The sequence below is a fragment of the Caenorhabditis remanei genome, chromosome IV (genome assembly GCF_010183535.1).
Source record: "Caenorhabditis remanei strain PX506 chromosome IV, whole genome shotgun sequence".
Taxonomy (NCBI): domain Eukaryota; kingdom Metazoa; phylum Nematoda; class Chromadorea; order Rhabditida; family Rhabditidae; genus Caenorhabditis; species Caenorhabditis remanei.
Window position 1 is genome coordinate 14,205,111 of NC_071331.1, and position 22,116 is coordinate 14,227,226.

The window sequence follows — 22,116 nt, forward strand, 5'->3', positions numbered from 1 at the left end:
AGTCAAGTTCCGTCAAGACAACAAAGTCGGTCGCCTAGTTTCGCAAGATCTCAACCAGCATTCCCTCCAATTCCATCGTTCCAAACAATGCCGATGATTCCACCTGGATTGGAAGATCTATCAGAAGAGGAACGACAGAAAATCATGTCAGTTATGATGAATGCAGAAGTAGAAGAGTCGAGAAGTCAACTACCATCCAGACAACCAAGTCGTTCACCCAGCTATATCAGCATGCAACAACCAACGTATGTTTTCAACAACTTCTCGTCTTCTTCTTAATCGAACGAATTTTCAGAATGCCAATGATTCCACCTGGAATGGAAGATCTATCAGAAGCAGAGAGGCAGAAAATCATGTCAGTTATGACAGAAGCAGAAGTTCAGAACTTGGGACCAAGTCGATCACCAAGCGGTTATTCTATGTCACCGGCTCCAGTGATTCCTCCAGGATTAGAAGATTTATCCGAGGCTGAAAGACAAAAGATTATGTCTGTTATGGCTGAAGCTGAAATTGATTCTGCGAGGATTCCGAGCAGGTCTCCGAGCAGTTACTCAGTCTTACCACCACCACCGGTTATGAGGTCTGTACATATTTTCGAATCGATTTATTTCTATAACTCGTTTAGTTTCAGCCAGCCAGATATCTCAACGGGACTAGAAGATCTTTCCGAATCTGAGCGTCAGAAAATTCTTTCGGTTATGGCAGAAGCTGAAATAGATTCTGCGAGAATTCCGAGTAGATCACCATCGTCCACTCAAATAATTCCACCTGGGTTGGAAGAATTATCTGAAGAAGAACGAAAGAAGATAATGTCAGTAATGGCGAATGCTGAAATGGAAGAAACAAGAAGATCCGTAGAACAAACAATCACTCTTCCACGTGGTCATTCCGGATTTATTCCATCTGGAGTAGTGAATGAAGATGAGCTTTTCGAGGCAGAAAGAAAACAAAGAGAGGAATCTCCAACACGAGAATCTGGATATGCCACGTCGACATCTTACGAACGAGAATTGGCAATGGTGAGTGTGAAATGAGTGAAATTAGATACTTCTATGGGAATAAAAAATAGAGAAAAACGTTTCTTCAATTCAGCGCCGAAATCTTTTTTTCTCGTTTTCTTCTTCTTTTCTGATATGCTTTTCCCGCGAATCTTCGAGTGCATCTTTCCATTTCAGTAGCATAATTGAATAATTGAAACATAAATAGAGAATTTGTTGGGAGAAAAAAGAAGAAGACGAAGAAGAGAAGCTTGCTTCTTCCATTTCTAACCAATATCTTATTCAGGGTGGCGACGAGCAAATGGATGGAATATTGGAAGATATTCTTCGAATTCGAGAAGGTGCAAGATCAAGAAGAGATAGTCGAGATGAAGTATTACAAAGAAGAGAAGAAGATCCAGAAGTTCATACTCCAGAAGAAGTTCCTGCTCCCGCACCAACCACTTCTTCGATACCAACAGCTCCATCTTCAGTGCCGACGACTGTACAAGGTTTTTTTTTAATTGATTTTATTTTGAAACAGTTTTAAACTTTCAGTTTCAGCCAAGCCAACGGATGATTTCGATTTCACATATTCCGATTCAAGATTTGCTGAAATCGTGAAAATGCAAGAAGAGGAAGAGTGAGTTTATCAGACTTTTGGAATGAATTATGGACTATCATCTTGTTTTTTTTCAGAGCTAATTCAATTCGAGCTGCAAAAACTGATGGGAAGCCACGTATGTGGGAAACAGTTTTCGACGGCGACGAATCAGAATTGCCCCACCAGGACTATGTTTTCAACGACTCGACAACAAAGAAAACGTCAGATTTTGATTTCCCCAAGGAGACGGACGAAGTCTTTGAAAAGCCCTCTGAGATTCAGAGAATTCGGGTCACTAAAAATCGTGAGTAATTCTGTTTTGCGTATACACATTGAAATGTGAAATGTTGAATATTCAGATGATGTTGATATGGATGAGATCTATGACAACGTGATTGCAACTGCTGCTCCAAGACAACAAATCGACAACTCTGTAAAATCAAAAACAATGCAAAGAACACCTTCGAAACCACCTCCAATGATCAAAATAACAGGAGATGAAGAGGCAAAATCAGATAGTGATGAAGAGAGTTGTTCAGAAGATGATGAAGAATATCCGGATAGAGTTGTGTCTGCTCCAACAGCCCCGGCTCCGTCATTTGAAGAAGTTGAAAATGAGAGAATAAGACAAGAAGAGTTAGGAAAGGAAGTTTTACAACAGATTCAAGCATTCGGAGAAGTGGCAAACGATGAATTTGATGTTCAATGGGCTAGAACAACGACGAGTCAGACACCAAGTACATCAACTAAGCCTGTTGCAACTGCTCCGAAACGAAGTGAACCGATCCCTATTGCACCATCGAAACGATCACAGGAAATTGAAGAAGAGAGAATAAGAACTGAAGCTATCGAGGAAGAAGAATTCTATCGGCACGGTCATAATCCTTTCTTGGAATCTCCAGATGAAGAAGAAGTGGTTAGTTGAACTTTCGAAATTTGTGTTTTCAGAAAATAACATTCTTGTTTCAGTCAGTCAATATGGAGGATGTGGACTATGCTGACCTTGTACGCATGTATGATTCACAGAGTCAAACAATGCGTCGTCCTGGTCCAGTCTACACAATTACAGAAGATGAATCAGAAGACGATGGAACATTGAGTAACTCTGAGAGTCGATTAGTTGCTAGAGAGAAACGGTTGATGGATAAAAAGACTGCAGATTCTCTAATGGCAAAGTATCAAAAAGTCAGAAAAGTGGAAGCAAAACCAACAACTTCGTCTTCGTCTTCAACGACTGCAACTGCAACTCCGGCATACGCAATCATCAATTTCACTGATCCGAAAACTTCAACAAGAACAACAGATTCGAAAGTTTACTTTGAAACGACTAGAAATATTCCACCAAAGGAAATCAAAGATCCAACAAAAGATATTCCACCTGAGATCTCTGCATCAATTGATAAGACAATGGCAGAAGTTGATGCATTACTTGGACAAGTATACACGAATGAAAAAGCAAAACCGAATCTATTGTGTTTCGATCAGAGCAAGTTCACAAATAATCCTCCAGCCTCAACAGCAAGTACTTCTACATCCGATGATTTGATTTTACTCAAAAACAACAATTCAACTTCCCCATCGTTCCTTCTTCCACTTCAATCTTCTGTTTTGGGTAGCCAATTGGATTCTGTTCGAAATGACAACGAGCGAAATGAGAATGAGACAACTTCTCCAAGGTATGCTTGTTTTATTTCAATAAGAATCCTTTTCTACAACGATAAAAGTAGAAAACCATGTCATTTGGTTTTGAAAATAGAAAAGAGTTATCATTTATTTCAAAAATGCTTAAACGATCATTATCAGGAATATAATCGTTTTTCCGACACTTTCTAGTGATTTTAAAGCGAGTAAATTTCAAAACAAAATCCCATATATTTGATTAGTTCCTCTTTCTTCCTCTCTTTCTCTCTTCGTTCTAGTTCAATTACTATCCAAATGATGATTGACATGAAATCTCATTTTGCAGAGGACTAAAACGATCTCCGGGAATGCTTCTCCCATCTCCAACATCCTCGAATATTTTCCCTATGCCTCCAACAGCTGCTGAATCGGTTGGTGCTACGATTGGAGCCACAACATCATCTATGTTCGGTGGAATAACTATTGCCGATCCCCCATCGACGTTGGACAAATTGACGAATTCATACAAATGGCTTCAGAATATTGAGGTACGCTACGTTTCTTTTTCTCTCTTGTTCATATCTCACGGTCTTTTTCAAATGTTGATGTTTTAATATTGTTCTTGTTGTGTTCAGTGTTTTGTTCTTTTCAGGAATTGATAACCTTTGATAATATATGTAATTTCTCTGTTAATTCTCATTTGATCAACTAGATTATTCAAGTTAGAACTTTGTTGGCTACCAACGGAAAATCATTTTGAATCGGATTGTTTCAGAGTGAAAGGGTCCAAAATTTGGATAAAGCTAAAATAGTAGTTAATCACTAATCCAATTTCCGAATCAGCTGTTGAAAAAGGAAGAGAAAGTGTGAGATAGTTTTTATTTCTCTTCTCTAAAACAGAGCTCTTCTTCTGTCTTTTGGAAAAGAGAAAAAAGAAAAAGAGTTAGTACGTCTGAGTCTCAAATGCTCTTTTCATCCCTTCCATCTTTTTCCATCCACGGGAAAGAAAGAGAGAGTGAGAGCCCTCCCCCACGGCTGTCGTCGTCGTCGCCCAACACCCGGTGCCCGCCTGCGGTCTCCGCTTCGATCAGCTTGCTCCGCCCCTCACCGCTTCTGCTCTCGTTTCTCGACGTCTTTTTGTCTCTTCTAGTGGAGAAGGATAGAATAGTAGTACTTTGCCGACGCGGCGGGCGGCACCACGCTTACCTACATCTTCTAGTATACTTCTATTTCTTCGAGCCTTTTTTTATTCACGGGCCACTGCTAGAGTCGCCGCTCCACCCCCTTCGTTTCCATATTCCAATGTTCCATATTTCCTTATTCTAAACTTGGAACACGGTGGGTATTTTATTGTATTAAAATTTGGAAAAACTTTGAGTGAAAACTTGAAATTAAAGGAATTTAAAGTATTGAACAAGCGAGCGTGCAATTAATTTCAGAGAATTCTTGAACGGAGGGTAACTTTTGATAATCAAATTTAATCAGTGATCACAACTTTTCTATCTTTTTTCACTTCTTTTGAGTTAAGATCAAACTTTAAAGAGTTTTGTTCAGAATAGTTCTGATAAAATTTGTCTCTAGTATTGAAACTGAGATTTTCACATTTTTGAATTATGGAGAGTTTGATTAAATCTCCAGAAAATAATGGAAATGATAGCTTTATTACGAGAATAATTTGAGAAACTGTTAGAAAAAACGCAGTTTCCAAAAAACTGGGAAACGAAAACAACGCCATAAATTCTTTGAAGCTCTAGAGACATCCCAAACTCTGTAAATTTTGAAATTTTCCATCGCTTCTGTTCTTTCTTCTTAAGAAAGGAACAGCTTAATTTCCTCTTTCGATAGTGAAAAACGACGACAAACTTTCGTTGCACAGCTTCAATTCGGGGTGTGTGTCCATTTCCAAAACGTTTTCAAGAAGACGTTTTCTCTTCCTTCCTTCTTCTTCTTCTTCTCATCGTTTTTGTTCTTTTGGCGCCGCCACTCTCACCAAATGCTTCTCTCAACATAGCAGCCGTTGCTTTCGAAAATAGAGAGATGGAGAGTGCTCGGCGAACCGCATAACAGAAAAGAGAGACCTCCGAGAAGAAGAAGAAAAACGAAGAAAAAGCATGCATACACTTTTTATGGGCTAATCGAAAAAGAAAGTCCTAGAGAACGAATAATAAGAGATATAAAATGAACCAAAATGGGCATTATTTTGAAAATTAGAAAGGCAGAATACTACTACAAACTGTTCTTTAAAATTTCCATGCCGTATACTTTTCCTTCAATCAAAAATTCAAATTCATTTTTCGCCAAAACTGATCCGGAAATTGAAAAAATATCTATCGCTTTCCGTTTTGCCTTGATACTCTGAAACAATCAAATGAAACACAAACGAAACTTTTCCTAGAAGCCATTTAAAAAACCGCTGACTCATTTCCAGGATGATGGAAATCTTGCCAATAACGAAATGGGTCGCCGAAAACTTCCATCGATCCCACCTAACTCGTCGGCGTTCCCACCGCCAGCATCGACCTCCATCAATGTTATCAACACTCCCACCTCGATTCCTTCCACGTCTTCTGCCCCTCCAACATCATCCTTCGTGGACGACTACAATGTTACATTACCTCCCGATCCGATTGTTGCTGAATCGTTGTTGAAAGGTGGATCTCTTACCAGAAGGCATCATCAACAACAACAGCAACATCAAGCTCCAGTTTATATAACATCATCAGCAAGCCGTCCACAATCGGCTGCTGGGAACAATATATTCCAAGAAAGTCGCCCAACTTCCTCTCTTTCAATGTATCAAAATGATGTTATTCTATCGAGACCTGGATCGGCTGCAAGTAATTATACTACAGCATCTACAATCAATCCAACAATCTTGGCTGGTGCTTCATATTCCTCTAAACCATCCAGTCATATTCGTCAGCCAGTGTCAGTTCGTTCATCTGGAGTGCAAATTGGAACATTAGCATCTGGTTCCGGTTCAATTTCGAATTCAATTCGATCATCAATCGGAAGTTCTTCTGTAACTGCTCGAGTTCCTAACACATTGGCTCGTGTTTTGTTGAAAAAGGAATTGAAAGATGTTCTGAATCAGAGGAAGCAACGTCTTGAAGCAACTGAAATCGAAGCAAACCAACGGCATTATAAGGTTCAAAAGATGTTGATAACTGGACTTCTACCTGAGAAAACGGAAGATGATATTCCAAATATTGTCAAATGTGATCTACCTGCTGATTTAGTTCGTGGGGTACACATCGCGATGCAACCTCCATCACCAGCTGCATCTGCATTCTCTCCCAGAAGATATCATCCAACTCCTTCCAAACGAACCACCGTCATTTCTCAGTCTTCTCCATATAAGAGCTTGTCAAAGAGTATTGCTTGTCAAGCCGATGAACTTCCACCAGTCAAACCAATGATTTCACTTCGAACGCAATTGGATATGGAGAGAAGACCTCAATTGATGACGTATGTTGGAAAGAGAAGTGCAGAAACTCAGACGGAAATGACTAATTACGAAGCAATTACACCCACGGTTCGTTATGGTTCAATGCCAAGAAGTAGTCGTGAGAGATCCGCATCTCGTCGTTATCGTGAACAGCAGCAGCAGATTTATAACCAAATGCCGCAGAATCACAATGATTTGTTGGAAATCACTAAGAAATACTTCGAAGACTACGACCGTCAACTTCGAGAATTCGGAGAAAGAGCCAGAAGACATTCACGACGTCGATTTGATTTCCACGATGATGATGACCAGGATGGAATGAGAAAGAATCAAGTCATGAATGAGTTGGCACGGCGGAAAGAAAGAATGTGTGCAAGTTGTGAAGTTCTTTCAACTACTGATCCTATTGGAACTGCTCTCAACCAGAATGTCCCAATGTCATCGGACTACAGTAGTCATATTCCACACTATGGTTCTCTCCCGAGAATTGACTATCCACGTGGCACAAGAACTGATCTTCGGGACTTCACCTATCGACAGCAGCATCTTCCACAACAACCTTTCATCAATTATGCATACAATTATGGATCACTGCCTCGGAACTTTGAACGATATACCAGTGGCCTTCCTCCAATCGAAATTGAGAACGAACAGTCGTTTGGAGCTCCGCCACGTCATCGTTCTAATCTGGGTTACGAGTCAACTTCCATGTTCAATCTGTCGGATCCTGTTTATCTCGGATATGATCCAATTTCGACGATTCAACAACAACAGCCACGGATTTATGATCAAATTCCAAATGGTTATGCTCAGGATACAACGAATCTGAATAACTTGAATCAAGGAATCCGTGGAAGTGATATGGTCAGTCAATATGCAAGTTATCTCAATTCTCAATTCCAATCTGGTCTCCAACAATCTGCTCAACTCCCTCAACCAATGATGCCAATAACGAGATACGATGCTCCGATGTCAGATCCATATATGTCGAGCAGAATGCGCCAATCGGAACAAATGAGTCAGGGATACAACCCGGATCAATATCATCGTCATATGACTCTTCTTGCTCCGAAACCTGCAACAATGACTCACATGACACCGACTTACAATCAACTGGTACAACAACAACAAGCACTATCCATGCAGAAAACCCAGATGGATCCGTTGATGATGTCAAGTAGAACACCTCCAGCTTCATCTCAAGTCTATTCTCGAAATGAGATGAATTATGGAAGTCGGCCTGCCCAAAGCAGTCTCTTTGAATATGGAAATCGACGGCAATACGGACAACAAGTTGCACCTCCGACGTATGATGTTCCCAATGTTTCATCTGATTGGAGGACAAATCAAGGATCAATTCATCAAATGCCAATGCAGCCGATGCAACAACAGCAACTTCAACAACAGTTGCAACAACAACAACTGCAACAACAACACAATACATTTGATGCTCGTTGGCCGAAAGAAGATGCACTGTCAAGGATGTATGCAACTGCTTCACGAAGACGGGCTCAAGGTGATAGCTCGCCCTCTTTCCTCATCGATGGTCGTTGATATTTGTTTTGATTCGCAGTCTTTCTTTTTTCTGAATACGTGTTCCTTTTCTCTTCTTCTTCTTCTTCTATCATTTGTTTGTTCTGCCACTCACTCACCTAAATGTCTTTTCTTTAATCACATTTTCTTTCACCTATTTCTTTCCAAATCATCACTTTCTTTCACTCACTTCATTCCTTTTTTTTCTTCTAATTTTATGTTTATAGGTGACAATAAATAAAACAAAACAAAACCAAATGAATCAAGAGAGAAAATAATCTTATTTGAGAAGAGGGGATATTTCAGGAAAAGCGCCGGAATCTTTATCTCAATCTCTCCTTATTCGAGTGTTTCTGCGCAGCGAGGTAAATCGAGACGAGCCGCCCGTCTCATTTTCAAAAAGCTGAATGAGAGAGCATGTGAATGTAAGAGAAGTTCGAGTACGCGTGAATTATTCGAGACGGGACCTGAAGGGAGAGAATGAAAGGTGTCTCGTGTTGCAATGAGAAGAAGAAGAAGAAGAAGAAGAAGTACGTATGTGTCTTGAGCACTCACGGAATCTTTTGATTCTAAAAAGAAAGAGAGAGAGAGAGAGAGATGGCCGTATTTCTTCTGTTACGGAAATGAAAAAAACGGAGTCGTAGGAGAGGGTTCTAGTAGCTAGAAGAAGATAGATTGCGTTAATTTCCTGAAAAAACTGACACTGGCGATACGAATATTTTGAGACAGCGTGGTTTTGGTCACTTTTTAAAGTTGGAGGGTTTGAATGCTGTCAAATTTTCTTGAAGTATTTGGTTTTAAGAAATGCAACTTGACATATCAAGTGTAGGTAGGTGCTCGTTTCTAGGTTCCTTACTATTGCCTGTTTCTTTCCAATATATTTCTTCTTCGTTCTTTCTTCTTTCCCTCTCCAATCCTATATCTCATTTACTGCGAATCAAACTAATCAACGATAATTGGTGATTTTCAAAAGAAAATGTTGTAAATGTTCTATTTTCAGAAACAGCTCTCACCTCTTCTTCCAATAAGATAAGCACCGGATCACGTAGTTATGCACGTCGTCCAATCCGTCCATCCGCTTATCGTAATCCCCAAATCACCAACTCGATGCCTGATCGTCACATGGCGAAAAGATCTGAAAACGGGAGATACGATGTGAAGAGAATACTTTTAACAAGAAGTTATAAACATCATAATGTGTACAATGGTGGGTGGAATTGGAAATGAGTTGATGCATGTAATTTGAAAATGTTTTCAGATCTCGGTGTTCGTGTAGTAGGTGGAAAACGTCAAAAGAACGGAGAGTTGAGTGCATATGTCTCTCAATTACACAGTATTGCCAACAATCAGACACTTGGACAAATCAAGATCGGTGAGTTACAGAAATTGTTGAATCATTTTCTGAAGAGAATTTTAAAAGTCAATTAATCTTCTCAGTTATTATTGAAAACCCTCCACCCGCTTGCTCATTCTCCAACCTTTCGAAGAAATTCTTATTCAAGTACTCTTGAAATCGACTAATCCCTTCAATAAGCGCAGTTTCAAATATCTAGTATTCAGTTCTTCAAACCTTATTTGTTTTGTTTCAGGCGACGAGGTCGTTGAATGGAACGGTATTCTTCTTCGTGGAAAAACGTTTGAAGAGGTGGAACGAATTGTGAATAAGAGTCATGGAGAGATAGAAATGGTCATCCGAACGTAAGTTTTTCTTTGAAGTACATGTGTTTGAAGTTTTAGGAATTTGATTGTAGTCCAACTCAATTTTTTCAGAGAAAAAAACCCACCCGGATGTTATGATACCCTTCCATTAAACCGAAATACGCTGAGAGACGATCTGTCACCTGATCGTGTTCCACCAGTTCCAATGCATCGTATCAATGGAATAAATAATAACAGTGTCCTTCATCATCACACACTTTCTGATTCATCTTTCCATGGCCATATTCAAGTTTCTCTCGGATACGATGGAAATTCTCGTCTTGTGGCTAAAATAATCAGAGCCAGAGGATTGAGATCGAGAGATCAGTCAAGAAGTGCTCCAAATCCATTTGTGAAGGTGTATCTTCTTCCCGGAAGAAAGTGAGTTTTTATTAATCGAACCGTTTTTTTCGAAAACATAAATTACTTCAGAGTATCTCACAAAAGAAGAACACGTTTCGTTGATTCATCGTGTGCTCCAGAATGGAATCAAGTGCTAGAATACCAAGTTGCTCCACATACTCTGAACACAATGTTCCTTGAATTCACTGTCTGTGACTACCAAAGAGATGTTGATGATCTTCCATTGGGAAGTGTTCAAATTCCTCTAGCTGGTAATTCCAGATTATTCAAAACGTATATAAATTATGTTATAATTTTCAGACAAATCTGCAATAAACACTGGTCCTCGATGGTATCCTCTGCAGGGATCATATGAAGTTCAAGCTCCGCATCATCCCCATTCAATGAATGGAACTTCTCAAATAGCCTCAATTGCCGCTGCCTCAACTCATGCTTCAGCTCAAAACCACTTACATAATCACAACTATTCGGAAGTGCCTCCATCAATTCTATATCCAAAAGGAGGTGTCAATGCACGTCATCCTGACAAACCAGTCAGACACGCCACTTTTAACTATAATCCGGGTTAGTATTTTCAGGATTAGAGACGGTATTCAAGGTTTTTCAAAGAAAAGTTCTCTTCGTCGAATTGATCTTTTATTCGAGAATAAATCCTTGAATAAGTGGAAATGGAAATAATCCGTCTTGAGTTTTGATTTCAAAAAACACGATTTGTTTTCAGTGTCACTTGACATCGGTTACCCTGCAATAAACTGAATCTTGCTCATCAATGAATCATCAACCTCAATCATCTTTCTGCCCAAAAATCTTTCACTTTTAATTTTCCAAAATTCTTTCTCAAATGTTGACCAAAAGCTCAAAATTCACTCAACTTTCGTGCCATATTACGTGTTTCCGGTTATTGCAATAGCTATGGTTAGTGTAGATTCTTCGTTGTTTTAAATTTTAAATTTTATAGGATCTTTTGTTATTTTATGAATTATTTTATGTTTTACCAAATAAAAAATTGAAAAAAAAAAGAATAATTTATATACAAACACATCACAAAGAATTTGGCAGTTATTTTTTGAAAATCAGATCGCGGAGTAATCCAAGAAATGAGAAATCACTGGAAGTTGTTGTACCACGTACCCCTGTAAACAGATTGGTTGGACAATAAGAAATTGAGAAATTAGAAGAGTGATACAAAAAGAAAAAGTGAAGAAAGTGCACTTACAAACCGTATGGACTGCTTCCCATGCTGGTGAATCTATTGTATGGGGAGTATGGGAGTGGACCACCACCGCCCATCATTGGCCCACCATATGGACCATCAAATCCTGCACCTGGTGGGGAATATCTGAAAGGAAATGACAGTCTGGATGAATGAATAGTTTCTTTAAACATACCTTGGTCTTCCCCAGAATCCCATTGGTTGTGGAATCGGAGCAGGCGCATTACCAACTCCATCATATGGTGCATCTCCAGTGATTGATTTTAATTCAGCCATTCCTCCACCTTTCTGACATTCAGCAATCATCACTCCTGCTGAAACATCATTGAAATAATTTAATTCAAAGACTAGAATTCATTGAAATTACCTGACAACAGGACGATAAGAGTAGGAACGTATTGCATTATGTGAGTGGATGAAAGTGTTACCAATACTCACTTATGTTGTGTCCAGTTTGTACTTTCTTTTATATACATAACTAGGTCTCAAGTGGTTACAGTACTCGTACCGCCCTTCTTTTCAATTATGTCTCGTGTCTCTGTCGTTCTCGTCGATTTCAGGTGGTCTACAATTTATGACACACACTTTTGGTATGGTTGGTTGAAAAAGAAGAAGAAGAGGGGTCAGGAAGTCGAGGTCAAACAAGGTCACATCAACAAAAAACTTCCGAAAATAATCTGAAATGTGTGAAATTTTATTGGTGGCGTATAAGTTACCATACCAATAACCCTGAAAACAGATTTAGAAACGATTTCGTTTCCAGTCTGACACTCTGGAAGGGGGAAACTTATGTGTTTGGATAATGTTTTCTTCTATAATATCCCATTTCCATTGGGTGTGCAGTTTGAAATAGCTGCAACCATTTTAAACAAAATAATATATCCAGTTTTCCAAAAAGAAGAAGTTCACTTAACTTGAAAAATCTCTTAATTTATGGTATCAAATTAAATTTTCTGACCCATATTTCTTCGTAATCTTTCTCTTTTTAATGGCCTTTCAATACGTTTCAAGGCTGCCAACTTGGTTTATTTCGCTGAACTGGTCACTTTACAACACTCATTTTCGCTTGACCATTCGAGTCTATTGAAGGTCAAATCAATTTTGCATGTCTGAAAACTTTATTTTGTCTTGAATTTGAATCAATTTATGATTTGAGTGTAACGATTCGTCATCACTCCCGTGGTCATTTTTCAGTTAGTATGCAAATCGAAATGAAAGTGAAATTGTTTGTTGGCGACTAGAAAAAGAGAGAAAAAGAATAATAAAAGAAAAAGAAGAAGAAGAACATAGTAGGAACCTGAATTTGACGAATTCTATTGACAAATAGAATTCTATTGAAAATCAGAAGAAAAATGAATGAATGAATTGGTCTGTAATGGATAGTTATACGGAGACAAACGCTATCTTGAAGCAATTGTTGAGCTGATTCAGAGTCTGTAATTAGTTTTTGCAGAGTCCATTCTTGCAAAATTTATTTACTGGGTTTTCGGAGTTTCCAGTGTTAACTCAAGCGTTGTCCGAAATCTTTGTATGTTTCTGAAGAGTTCAAGAATATTAAGTTTGTTATGTTGAGTATCCTCAGAAACAGTTTATTGAATTATTGATTTGGCTAGTAAAACAATTAAAAATAAATATCTTTCTTCTCATAATTCTCCGTATTATCCAATAACAGAATCTTCTGGGAAATTTCCGAATGGAATGTCAACTACTTCTGGAATCGGTTCGATAGCTGGTTCAGCTTTAGACTTGGGCTCTTTTCCTTTTTTTTTATTTGTTCTTCTACTGTTGATACCCTGGGATCCTGCTCTGAAAATAAACATTATTGGTTTTCGTATACGTAGTTCAACTTACGCATCAAGAATCTTTGATGTTGCTGCTCCAGACATTGCTCCCGAAATTGTTCCAGAGATTGTTCCAGAAACAGTATTCATTGCACTTCCTGTGGTAGATACATCAACAGTTGTTCCTCCCGTCGTATTTCCAGCATCCGCGTTCGTTGCTTTGATTGCAGGGTTTTCAGGTAAAGCCGCTCCTTTGGAATCAGTGTCAGAAAATACGCCGTCTCTTATTAATTGATATGCGTTTTGAACGGTATCCATAAATTGCTCCTCACTTTCATCCTCTTCTTCTGAATCTTCACTTTCTGAGAACTCACATCTTCGAAGTTTTCGAACAAATGGATAAATAGTAGAATGTTGGAAAGTGCTTCGATTCGAGTGTCCAATTAACTCAGAGATCCCCATCAACTTTTCTCTGAAGTTGTAGTTTTTAACCGAAAAAGGAGAACTCAACAAACTGTTTTCTATCTTCTTGGACGAGTGAAAATACGAAAGTGATAACAAAATACAAAATGGGAAAGGCTACAGCCATCAAGTATGGAAGAACATCCAGCAATGTGCTTGATGGTTTTTCAACTGAAATGTTAATTTCTCAAATCCGGATAAAGCAAAGGGTTGCGAGAATGTGAAATGTTCTATACATAACAGGGCGAACCGTGAAGTAACTTACTATCGCAGTGTCTTCCAGTGTACTGTTTGAAACAAAGGCATTCTACGACTTTTCTCACTACTTGACACTTTCCATAAGCACATGGATTGTGCAAATTGTAGGCGTTAGTGTCTTCTGGAGACTGCGATTTGCAATCCTGGGTCTCCACTCGATATCTAGAGAGGAGACTGGTATTTCCAGAGCGATCAACTATACATTCAACTATAGTTCCATCTAATCCTTGTGTTGCTGGACTTATATTCAAAGAACTATCCGATATATCCAATTCTTTACTGAAACATCAATGTTGAGTTTTCTCTATAGCTAGCTATATAGCTGAATTACCTTCCTGATTCAATCGCAACTAATTCTTCACCGCTTGGAAATCTAACTTTCCATGTTGGTGGTTTCGTCTTAAAGATGAACTACATTCAGTTTAAATTTATGTTTTCTCACTCTTTGAAAATTAATATCCTCAAGTTTATAAGCTGAATCGCATAACAGTTTGGCTGGCCATCCGAGTGGTAAGAAGACTTGTTTATCACTCACAACTATCGTCCCTGGTTCCGGAGCTGTATGAAAAAAACAACTTTTAAATAAAATTTCACATTAAATCTGCAATTTATTTACCGATTTTATCTTTAGAATCAATTGTAAAGCAATGAACATCGTTTGCAATGATAGTTACTGCCAAGTGGATTGTAAAAAGTTGGTTGTACTTCATGCTTTATTTAATGTTGAACTATCAAAAATGTCTTCTTTGTGTTGTTTTTTTACTATTGTTCTCTACCATTTACTATGTGTCAAATACGTGTACATGTGGTCCATCACGTGCTTTAAATATTAATTTTTCGCGCCGAACGTTAAAAGTGTGGGATGTCGTTACGGTGTTTGCAGACTTTTCGCCAATCCAAATTTTTACCGCTCACCAGCGCTCACTATCGACCTCTTCGTTCCCGTCCTCTTTCATTCTCTTTCTCCTCAAAAAAGTTGAATTGAACGTTTATCACTAATGGGGTTATTCAGGTCATGTAAAAATGTATTTTAATACATTTTTTCCTTATTCACGACCGGTGAAAAATGTATTTTAATACATATTTTTCTCCCATTTTTCTATATTTCTCCCCAATTTTTTGACAGTTTTTCTACATACGCATGTCGAAAAATGCAAAAAAGAGGAAAGACGCTGTTAAACCAACGGCAAACTGAGATTTGTAAAAAATAGTTTCTCGACTCTCGTGAATAAGAAAAAAATGTATTAAAATACATTTTTACATGACCTGAATAACCCCATAAAAATCCTGTAGAAGGTTCCCTTTTCCTTCCCTCTGAACAGCAACGTCTTGTTACCGCCAAGGTCGGTAACTTCTATTTCTTTTTGTAGTATCTCCATCGTCCTATTTAATTGTTTATTTCTTCTTCTCCATGACCTATTACTACTCCTTCTCTTTCTATTCGAAAACCACAATTTAACGGAGCCATATTTGCCTTCCGAATGACATAAAATTTGATGGATGCATTTCATTGCCTAGTAACCCCTCTATCCGGCCGCTCTCTCCTCCACTCCGCGCTCAATATCGATTTTGCGTTGATTTATGCGAACGTGCAGCCCTTGAGTTTTCCCATCTGCTGCTGTGTTCGCTACCGTCTGTGTGTGTGTGAGCGTTATTGCCAAACTGATTCCTCTTCACTCTGTCTTTCGTCAGATGATGAAAACAGTCGGGTTGGCCTGCCTAGACTCTTGATATAATGTTGTCAGCCCGTATAGCTTACTTTTTTCCTTAATTTTCTTCCAATTCTCGAAATTACAGACCAGCTGATTCAAGGGGTGTCTTCTGTCACCACTGTTGTTTGATTGAAAGGAAATTGTCTGGGTAAAGGATGTCGGACGGAAGTGTCGAGCGAGGAACCAAGCGTGTTGAGGATTCGTTGGCTACTCACCAACTGACCGTTCAATACAAGCGTTATTACATCGATGTCAACGAGAACACTCGTGGTCGTTACATCAAAATCGCCGAGGTAATACATTGAGAAAGTCAATATTTGTAACATTTCATTTCTGTTCTTATCTAAAAAGTATCTTTGCAGTTGGGTGCAAACTACAAGAGCCGTATTATTTTGAGCATCCCTGCTGCTAAAGCTGTCGTCAATGAGGTTTCGAAAATGCTTCCTCTTCTCGAGGAGCCATCGACCGGAGAACATGCTGTAAGTTTCACAGCATCTAAAGTGAACCAATCAGGACTAATCTCACCAAATTCCTTTTCCAGCCAAAGGAGAGTTCACTGATCAAGTCAGAAACACTCAACGTCGACGGACGCAAGTTCTTCATCGATCTCAAGGAGAACGATCGTGGACGCTTCTTGCGCATTGCTCAAATGCCAACGAACCCACGACAAACCCGTCAGCAGATTGCTGTTCCGGCTGATGGTGTTGAGGAGGTATACAAAGTTCTATCTGACTATTTGGTCAAGTTCGGAGAAGGCCACGACCAAGAGAACACCAACACGCCAAAAGTCACTGCTGAGAACAAATCGTTCCTTTTCCACTATGGAAAGAACGACCGCGGAGAGTTCGTTCGTATCTCTGAGGTACGTTAAAATATTAAATCAGTCAATATTAGAACCCAAATATTTTCCAGATCAAGCTCAACAGCGGCTATCGCAATGCGATTACAGTTCCAATGTCTGCTCTCGTCGATTTCCGCAAGGAGTTGGACAGCATCATCGCCAATCAAGGAAAAAATTAATCACTTGAGAGAACTTGCTACTTTCTGAAGAATACAGTCGTATTTGCATAACATCTATCGAATTCAAGAATCTCCCCCCCATTATTCTCAGAATCTTTACGGCATTTGCACGTAATGATTGTACCTATTTTTCTAAACACTCCTTTGTTCCTGTATTTTCTCCTATACTGTTTCTCGTCTATAATTTATTTATATAAGCAAAATATTAAACTCAAATAAATTCTCGGGAAAAATGGTATACAAGTAGACCACGTTTCACAAGAGAACAGATGTTGCGAAACCTGTCAACCACAAACGGGCGGAGTCTTGAAAGCGAACAAGTATTTCATAACGTTTTTTTTTCTGAATTGGGAACACGTAAAACCCGGCCAACTCAGACACCAACACGTGGAGCTGAGGTGTAGAATAAAAGAAAATGAGATTTACATCACATTCCAACAGAACCTTTTCTGAAGAAAGAACTTTTCCTATTCTAAAATGGGTGTTTTGTACTCCAAGTTTTCATCATACCTCTTCCCGAATATCGAATGTCGTACACTGATGCTTGGACTGGACGGAGCTGGAAAAACGACGATTCTCTATAAGCTGAAACTCAACGAGACTGTTAACACGATTCCAACCATTGGTGAGGTTTCAGAACTTCAACTCTGTGCATGATTTATTCTCAAAGCGTTTCGTTCTCTATCTTCAATATCATTTTTCAGGTTTCAACGTGGAAACTGTTACTTTCCAAAAGCTCACTTTGACCGTTTGGGATGTTGGAGGTCAACAAAAAATTCGTGCTCTCTGGAAGTATTACTTCCCGAATACTACGGTAACTGAAGGATTTTTTGTTGTTCTCTCTATATTTCATATTTCAGACTCTTGTTTTCGTAGTCGACAGTTCGGATATTGAGAGACTTCCCGACGCCAAAGAGGAATTGTTCAATTTGCTCGCCGAGCAAGAACTGGCTGATGCTCAGTTGCTTGTATTCGCCAATAAACAGGATATGCCCAACGCCAAATCACCCGCCGAATTGACTCATCTTCTCGACTTGGGATCAATCAAGAACCGTGAGGTATTGTTTCTCGAGTTATTTTTCAGAAGAAAAAAGGACTTTCAGTGGTACATCTGTGGAACGAATGCACACACCGGTCAAGGCCTCTACGATGGTTTGATGTGGGTGAAGAAACAAATGAAGGCATAACTTTTCATGTTCTTGAAAATAAATAAGTTCAATATTTTGATATAACTGAATGTTTCGTGGAAATGAGGAAGCGGTTAGGATCACAGGTTCTCGAATTATCATAGACAGGTTCGGCGATTATACAGACGGCTGGAATTATTGCAATTAAAATGAATTGAAAACATTCTAGAGTTGGCTGCAACTGTATTTATCATTGCCTCATAATCACTTCCAGGTTCGGATCCTTCTCCACTGCAGAACATCTGAAAAATCAATTGATTTTCCACTCGACTATTTTAAACTGAACCGTAGAAAAAGTGAGCATGAGCGACCTCATGCTATCCGTTGAATCGAAAGCTGGAAGCGTTTTCTCATGATGAATGTGATGTTCATTTTGCCATTTAGCATACGAATACAATGTACTCTTAAAAGCATCAGCCAGTTCGATAGTGGCCAAAAGTTCTGGTTCAATACTTGGACTTCTCTGGCGATTTGCATCCAAGAATCCACGGAACAAGTTATCCAAGCATTCCAATTGAGAACTCTTATCCAGACCTTGCCAAAATACTTTTGATATCATTTGAAGTGCCGTAATTCCAAGACTTGAGTATATTCCATACATTGGAATTTCGTCTCCTGGTAAATAAATTGGAGGTTCGATGAATGCAAGAGGGATCACAATTGCTCCAACATGAGAATTGTATAGCATTGTTGGTTGTGTAATCGGGAAATTTGTTGTATCGTCACTAAGAATTTAATTGGCTTTTTAATTGAAAAACTAGTTCTCACCTGTCCAAATATGTTCCAATCTGTGATAATGCATAGTCTCTTTCAGCTTTTCCAACACGAATCATTGAATCAAAGTAGTCAGTTTCATTGAGTGATAACTGTGAAACTGGTCTCCATACCAATTCTTCGTTCTGAAGACGTCGAGGGAAACCAACGTAGAATCCAAGACGGTTTATATTCGAAAGGTATTGTAAAGGAGTACTTCGATGAACAGAAAGGAAATCTATTTTAAGATTTCGAAGGAATTCGAGAGTTTTTGGAAGATTCATTGATTGTGATGCTTTGTCAACATACATCTTACTTCCGATTTCAAGAGATGAGATTTGATCGACACATTCACGCCAGCTGAAAGAAAACGATTAGATATAAAGTTTACAGAAACACACCCGAATTGATCCCTCGGAGAATAGGAATATTGTTTCAGATTCCATATTGTTACTGTCAGAAGATAGTTGGCAACAGCTTGACGGCTCGTTCTGAATCATAAAAGTATGCATTATTACGTAGTTTACAATTTCTCACTGTGCCATAATATCCGAAAGTCTCGCGAAGTAATCATAATCTTGAATTGACAGCATATCAGATTCAGTCCATTTATAGATATTCGACAACTGTGCATCAAAAAATTCTCGAAGATATAACTGTGGCAAAGCTTCGAACATTTCTCCGATTGTCAGGTATGTCGTATTTGGTGTCAGACTGGCTGATTGTCTTGCAGAGATATAAAGATCTACCATAAGACGAGCAACTTCGTCTAGTTGGGATTGAACGTCTCGTGGATCACGGAGCAGATTATCACGAGAGAAGGAGCTCAACAAATTCTGGAATTACATTTCATTAATTTAGGATATATTTTCAATTTTCCAGTAATACCTGTCTCAAGGATAACTGCAACAGTGGTTCAAATTCAGTTGGACTAGGCTTAGCCAATGCAATCAAATCTCTCTCGATTGGACCAACTATTGGACTCAAGTCTGGAGGTTTTATCTGGAACTTCTGTTTGATTTTTCAGTTTTTAATTTTCTTTTCTATACCTGCAAGATAATTTTACTCCTATCCTGTGGATGTACATCTCTATCATAAACAATCAAGTTATAATTTCCTGCATACCAATCCAGCATTCCTGAATGTCGTTCCCAACTGAAATCTTTGTTTTCATATTACTCTGATGAGACACTTTTGGTATGAAAGTGGATGGAATCATTCGTCTGTTTGTTCAATAATTAGTCCCTCTTCTTTCCTCTTTTACCCCCGTCCTTGGCCCGCGAGATTAACGGCTCTTCGCCACTGACACGTGTGTAAATGTTTGCGAAAGTGACCGATCTCCGCCCCTTTGATTAAGAAATGATACATAGAAGGATTACGGTACCTGTAGGAATCCGCGTGGAAGTTAGGGCAATCACGTAGAAGTGGACCGCATGGAAAGTTGCGAATGAATGTTAACAAGTCTGTTGGAGCATTTGAAGAACTTAAATGAAATGATATATTCTAGGGATCTGGGGATAATGATAAGATTCTATTTATGTATTTTTCGAAATTTCAGATAAAAACTTGTACTTACCGTAATACCGCATTCATACAAGCCGAGTATAAACTCTTTGAAAGTCTTGCTGTTTTTTGAAGGCCTCTCGGATCTTCTTCGGATGAAAACAAACCTGAAATGTACCAATTTCTGGAACTTTTCCCTATAAAAGTATCACTCACTCTGCATTGTTCGAAGAGATTCATCTTTTAATTGACTCAAAAAATTCAGTTGTTTATCAGCAGTTTGAGAGTGATATCTTTGACAACTGTGTCTATAAAAGTTCTCGCAAGGTTCGATTTCATCGTCGATACTCGAAGATAGTCGGAATGCTGAAATATGACTGAGAATATTGAAAGACAAACGTTTTCTGATGATATTAGTCCTAAATGTGTGAAGGAGGTATTCAACTTCTCGTTAAACAAACAGTTATGTATGCTCGTTCTGCATAACTTCCACGGAAAAGAGTATCTCATTGATATATAATATTGTGTGCTTCTTATTAACTTTTAGTGTTTAGAAACATTAAAAAGTATTTTAAACCCCTACGGGAACTACATTTATTTTCAACTTCAAGGTTCAGATGATCCCCCTAGCACGCGGTAATTAGAAGAAAATGCTGACTTCTCCAGACATACCGACATCAATGCATTGTCTTGAATTACAAACATTTGTTGCTTTTGTTCCAATTGTCCTAAATCCATCAGTTGTTATCACCCACACTAAGAACAAAGCAATTGATAACAAAAAGAAAAGAGCACATAGAGCACCAAGCCAAATTGAGCATTTCGAACATGTTCTGAAAAAAAGAGGTCTCTTTTGATTGGTTACGATAGACCTCCGCAATGTTTTCTTGTTTGACAAACACTTCATTTGACATCACTACTCTTACCGTAATCCCTCCGGTCAACCACTGGCCATTGGGGTCTTCTTTTCAGTTTAGTTTTTTTTTGGTTGATCAGAGAAAAAAAAATTCAAAAAAATGTTAAAAATTAAGAGAGTCCGAAACATTGAACAAACCCCTTTCGTCGATAAAATGGAGTGATTGGGAAAATGATTCTTCGATCCGCAGGTGCTTCCAGTTGATGAGTCAATCGGTTCTCTAGACCATCTTCCGCCGTTTTTTGATGGTCATCTTCCACTATTTCAACATCTGATTCAACATGAATTTGTTGAGATGTTTCTGGTTCTGCAGCTCTCTCTTCTGTCGGTGGTAACTCTATTTCTTGACCCGTTTCTTCGACATTATCTTCTTCATCATCTTAAAAACGAATACAAGTTATCAATTTATTCTCATTAAATTCAAACTGTTCTCACTAACTTCTTCCACTAAAAGTCGACTAAAGAGTAGACAAAACAGTCGAAATAAAGCGGAAGCGCGACGAGAAGAGCATCGTCTCATGAGAAATCAAAGAGAAAACGGGAGATAACTTTTTCTGTCCGATCCTATATCCCCCCGTATCATCAATTTGTGACATGTTTGCAAATAGACTCACCTCTATCTCCTTCTTCCGGATTCGTTCGAAAACTCGAAGTGGATTCGGGACCGGCTATCGGAGCTGGATGAATTTGGATTGTCGGTGGAGGGGAGAATGGAATTCGAGTCGTTGAATGTAGATGGTACTGAAAAAAAAATGAAAAAATCTCATTACTCTTAGTACTCGTAGGAAATAGAGAACCTCTCTAACTTCTCGAACGATCGATTCATGAACTTTTCTTCTTGGAGAGAAAGAATGTGGAGGTGGTGGAGGAGGTTCAGGTGAATTTGGCAAAGATTCCATTGGTGGAAGATCATGATGTGGCGAATTAGGAGGAGAGTTTAGTATTGCTATCTACAATTTTCCTAAGATTTCAAAACTTGATTCCTACTGTACTGGAAACCTCAAAGGACGGAGTTCTGTTAACTGGAGAAGCAATACGTCGAGGTGATCTGTCCATTTCATTGAAAAT

The 22,116-nt window shown here is 38.7% G+C and overlaps 5 protein-coding genes across 5 annotated transcripts; 2 read left to right on the top strand and 3 right to left on the bottom strand.

The window, feature by feature from the left end:
• Positions 1-11,348: 11,348 nt before the first annotated feature.
• On the bottom strand, positions 11,349-11,860 carry GCK72_013981 (uncharacterized protein; the record flags this gene model as incomplete). The annotated part of the gene is made up of 4 exons (XM_003107989.1): positions 11,349-11,376; positions 11,460-11,582; positions 11,632-11,770; positions 11,824-11,860. 4 exons carry the CDS (start codon positions 11,858-11,860, stop codon positions 11,349-11,351), a joined length of 327 nt encoding a protein of 108 aa, XP_003108037.1.
• Positions 11,861-13,114: 1,254 nt separating this feature from the next.
• Positions 13,115-14,667, bottom strand: GCK72_013982 (uncharacterized protein; the record flags this gene model as incomplete). The annotated part of the gene is made up of 7 exons (XM_003107716.2): positions 13,115-13,262; positions 13,308-13,709; positions 13,753-13,870; positions 13,965-14,236; positions 14,289-14,356; positions 14,400-14,515; positions 14,574-14,667. 7 exons carry the CDS (start codon positions 14,665-14,667, stop codon positions 13,115-13,117), a joined length of 1,218 nt encoding a protein of 405 aa, XP_003107764.2.
• Positions 14,668-15,824: 1,157 nt separating this feature from the next.
• On the top strand, positions 15,825-16,689 carry GCK72_013983 (uncharacterized protein; the record flags this gene model as incomplete). Its single annotated transcript, XM_003107824.1, has 4 exons — positions 15,825-15,962; positions 16,032-16,148; positions 16,211-16,531; positions 16,582-16,689. 4 exons carry the CDS (start codon positions 15,825-15,827, stop codon positions 16,687-16,689), a joined length of 684 nt encoding a protein of 227 aa, XP_003107872.1.
• A 477-nt stretch (positions 16,690-17,166) lies between these two features.
• GCK72_013984 (uncharacterized protein) lies at positions 17,167-17,876 on the top strand (the record flags this gene model as incomplete). Its single annotated transcript, XM_053730093.1, has 4 exons — positions 17,167-17,314; positions 17,394-17,503; positions 17,550-17,747; positions 17,793-17,876. 4 exons carry the CDS (start codon positions 17,167-17,169, stop codon positions 17,874-17,876), a joined length of 540 nt encoding a protein of 179 aa, XP_053584865.1.
• Positions 17,877-18,066: 190 nt separating this feature from the next.
• Positions 18,067-22,104, bottom strand: GCK72_013985 (uncharacterized protein; the record flags this gene model as incomplete). The annotated part of the gene is made up of 14 exons (XM_053730094.1): positions 18,067-18,118; positions 18,188-18,601; positions 18,645-18,989; positions 19,167-19,465; positions 19,518-19,631; positions 19,679-19,784; positions 20,014-20,112; positions 20,206-20,299; positions 20,349-20,498; positions 20,805-20,965; positions 21,187-21,427; positions 21,663-21,789; positions 21,855-21,998; positions 22,048-22,104. The coding sequence occupies 14 exons, from the start codon at positions 22,102-22,104 to the stop codon at positions 18,067-18,069; spliced, it is 2,403 nt and encodes an 800-aa protein (XP_053584866.1).
• Positions 22,105-22,116: the final 12 nt, after the last annotated feature.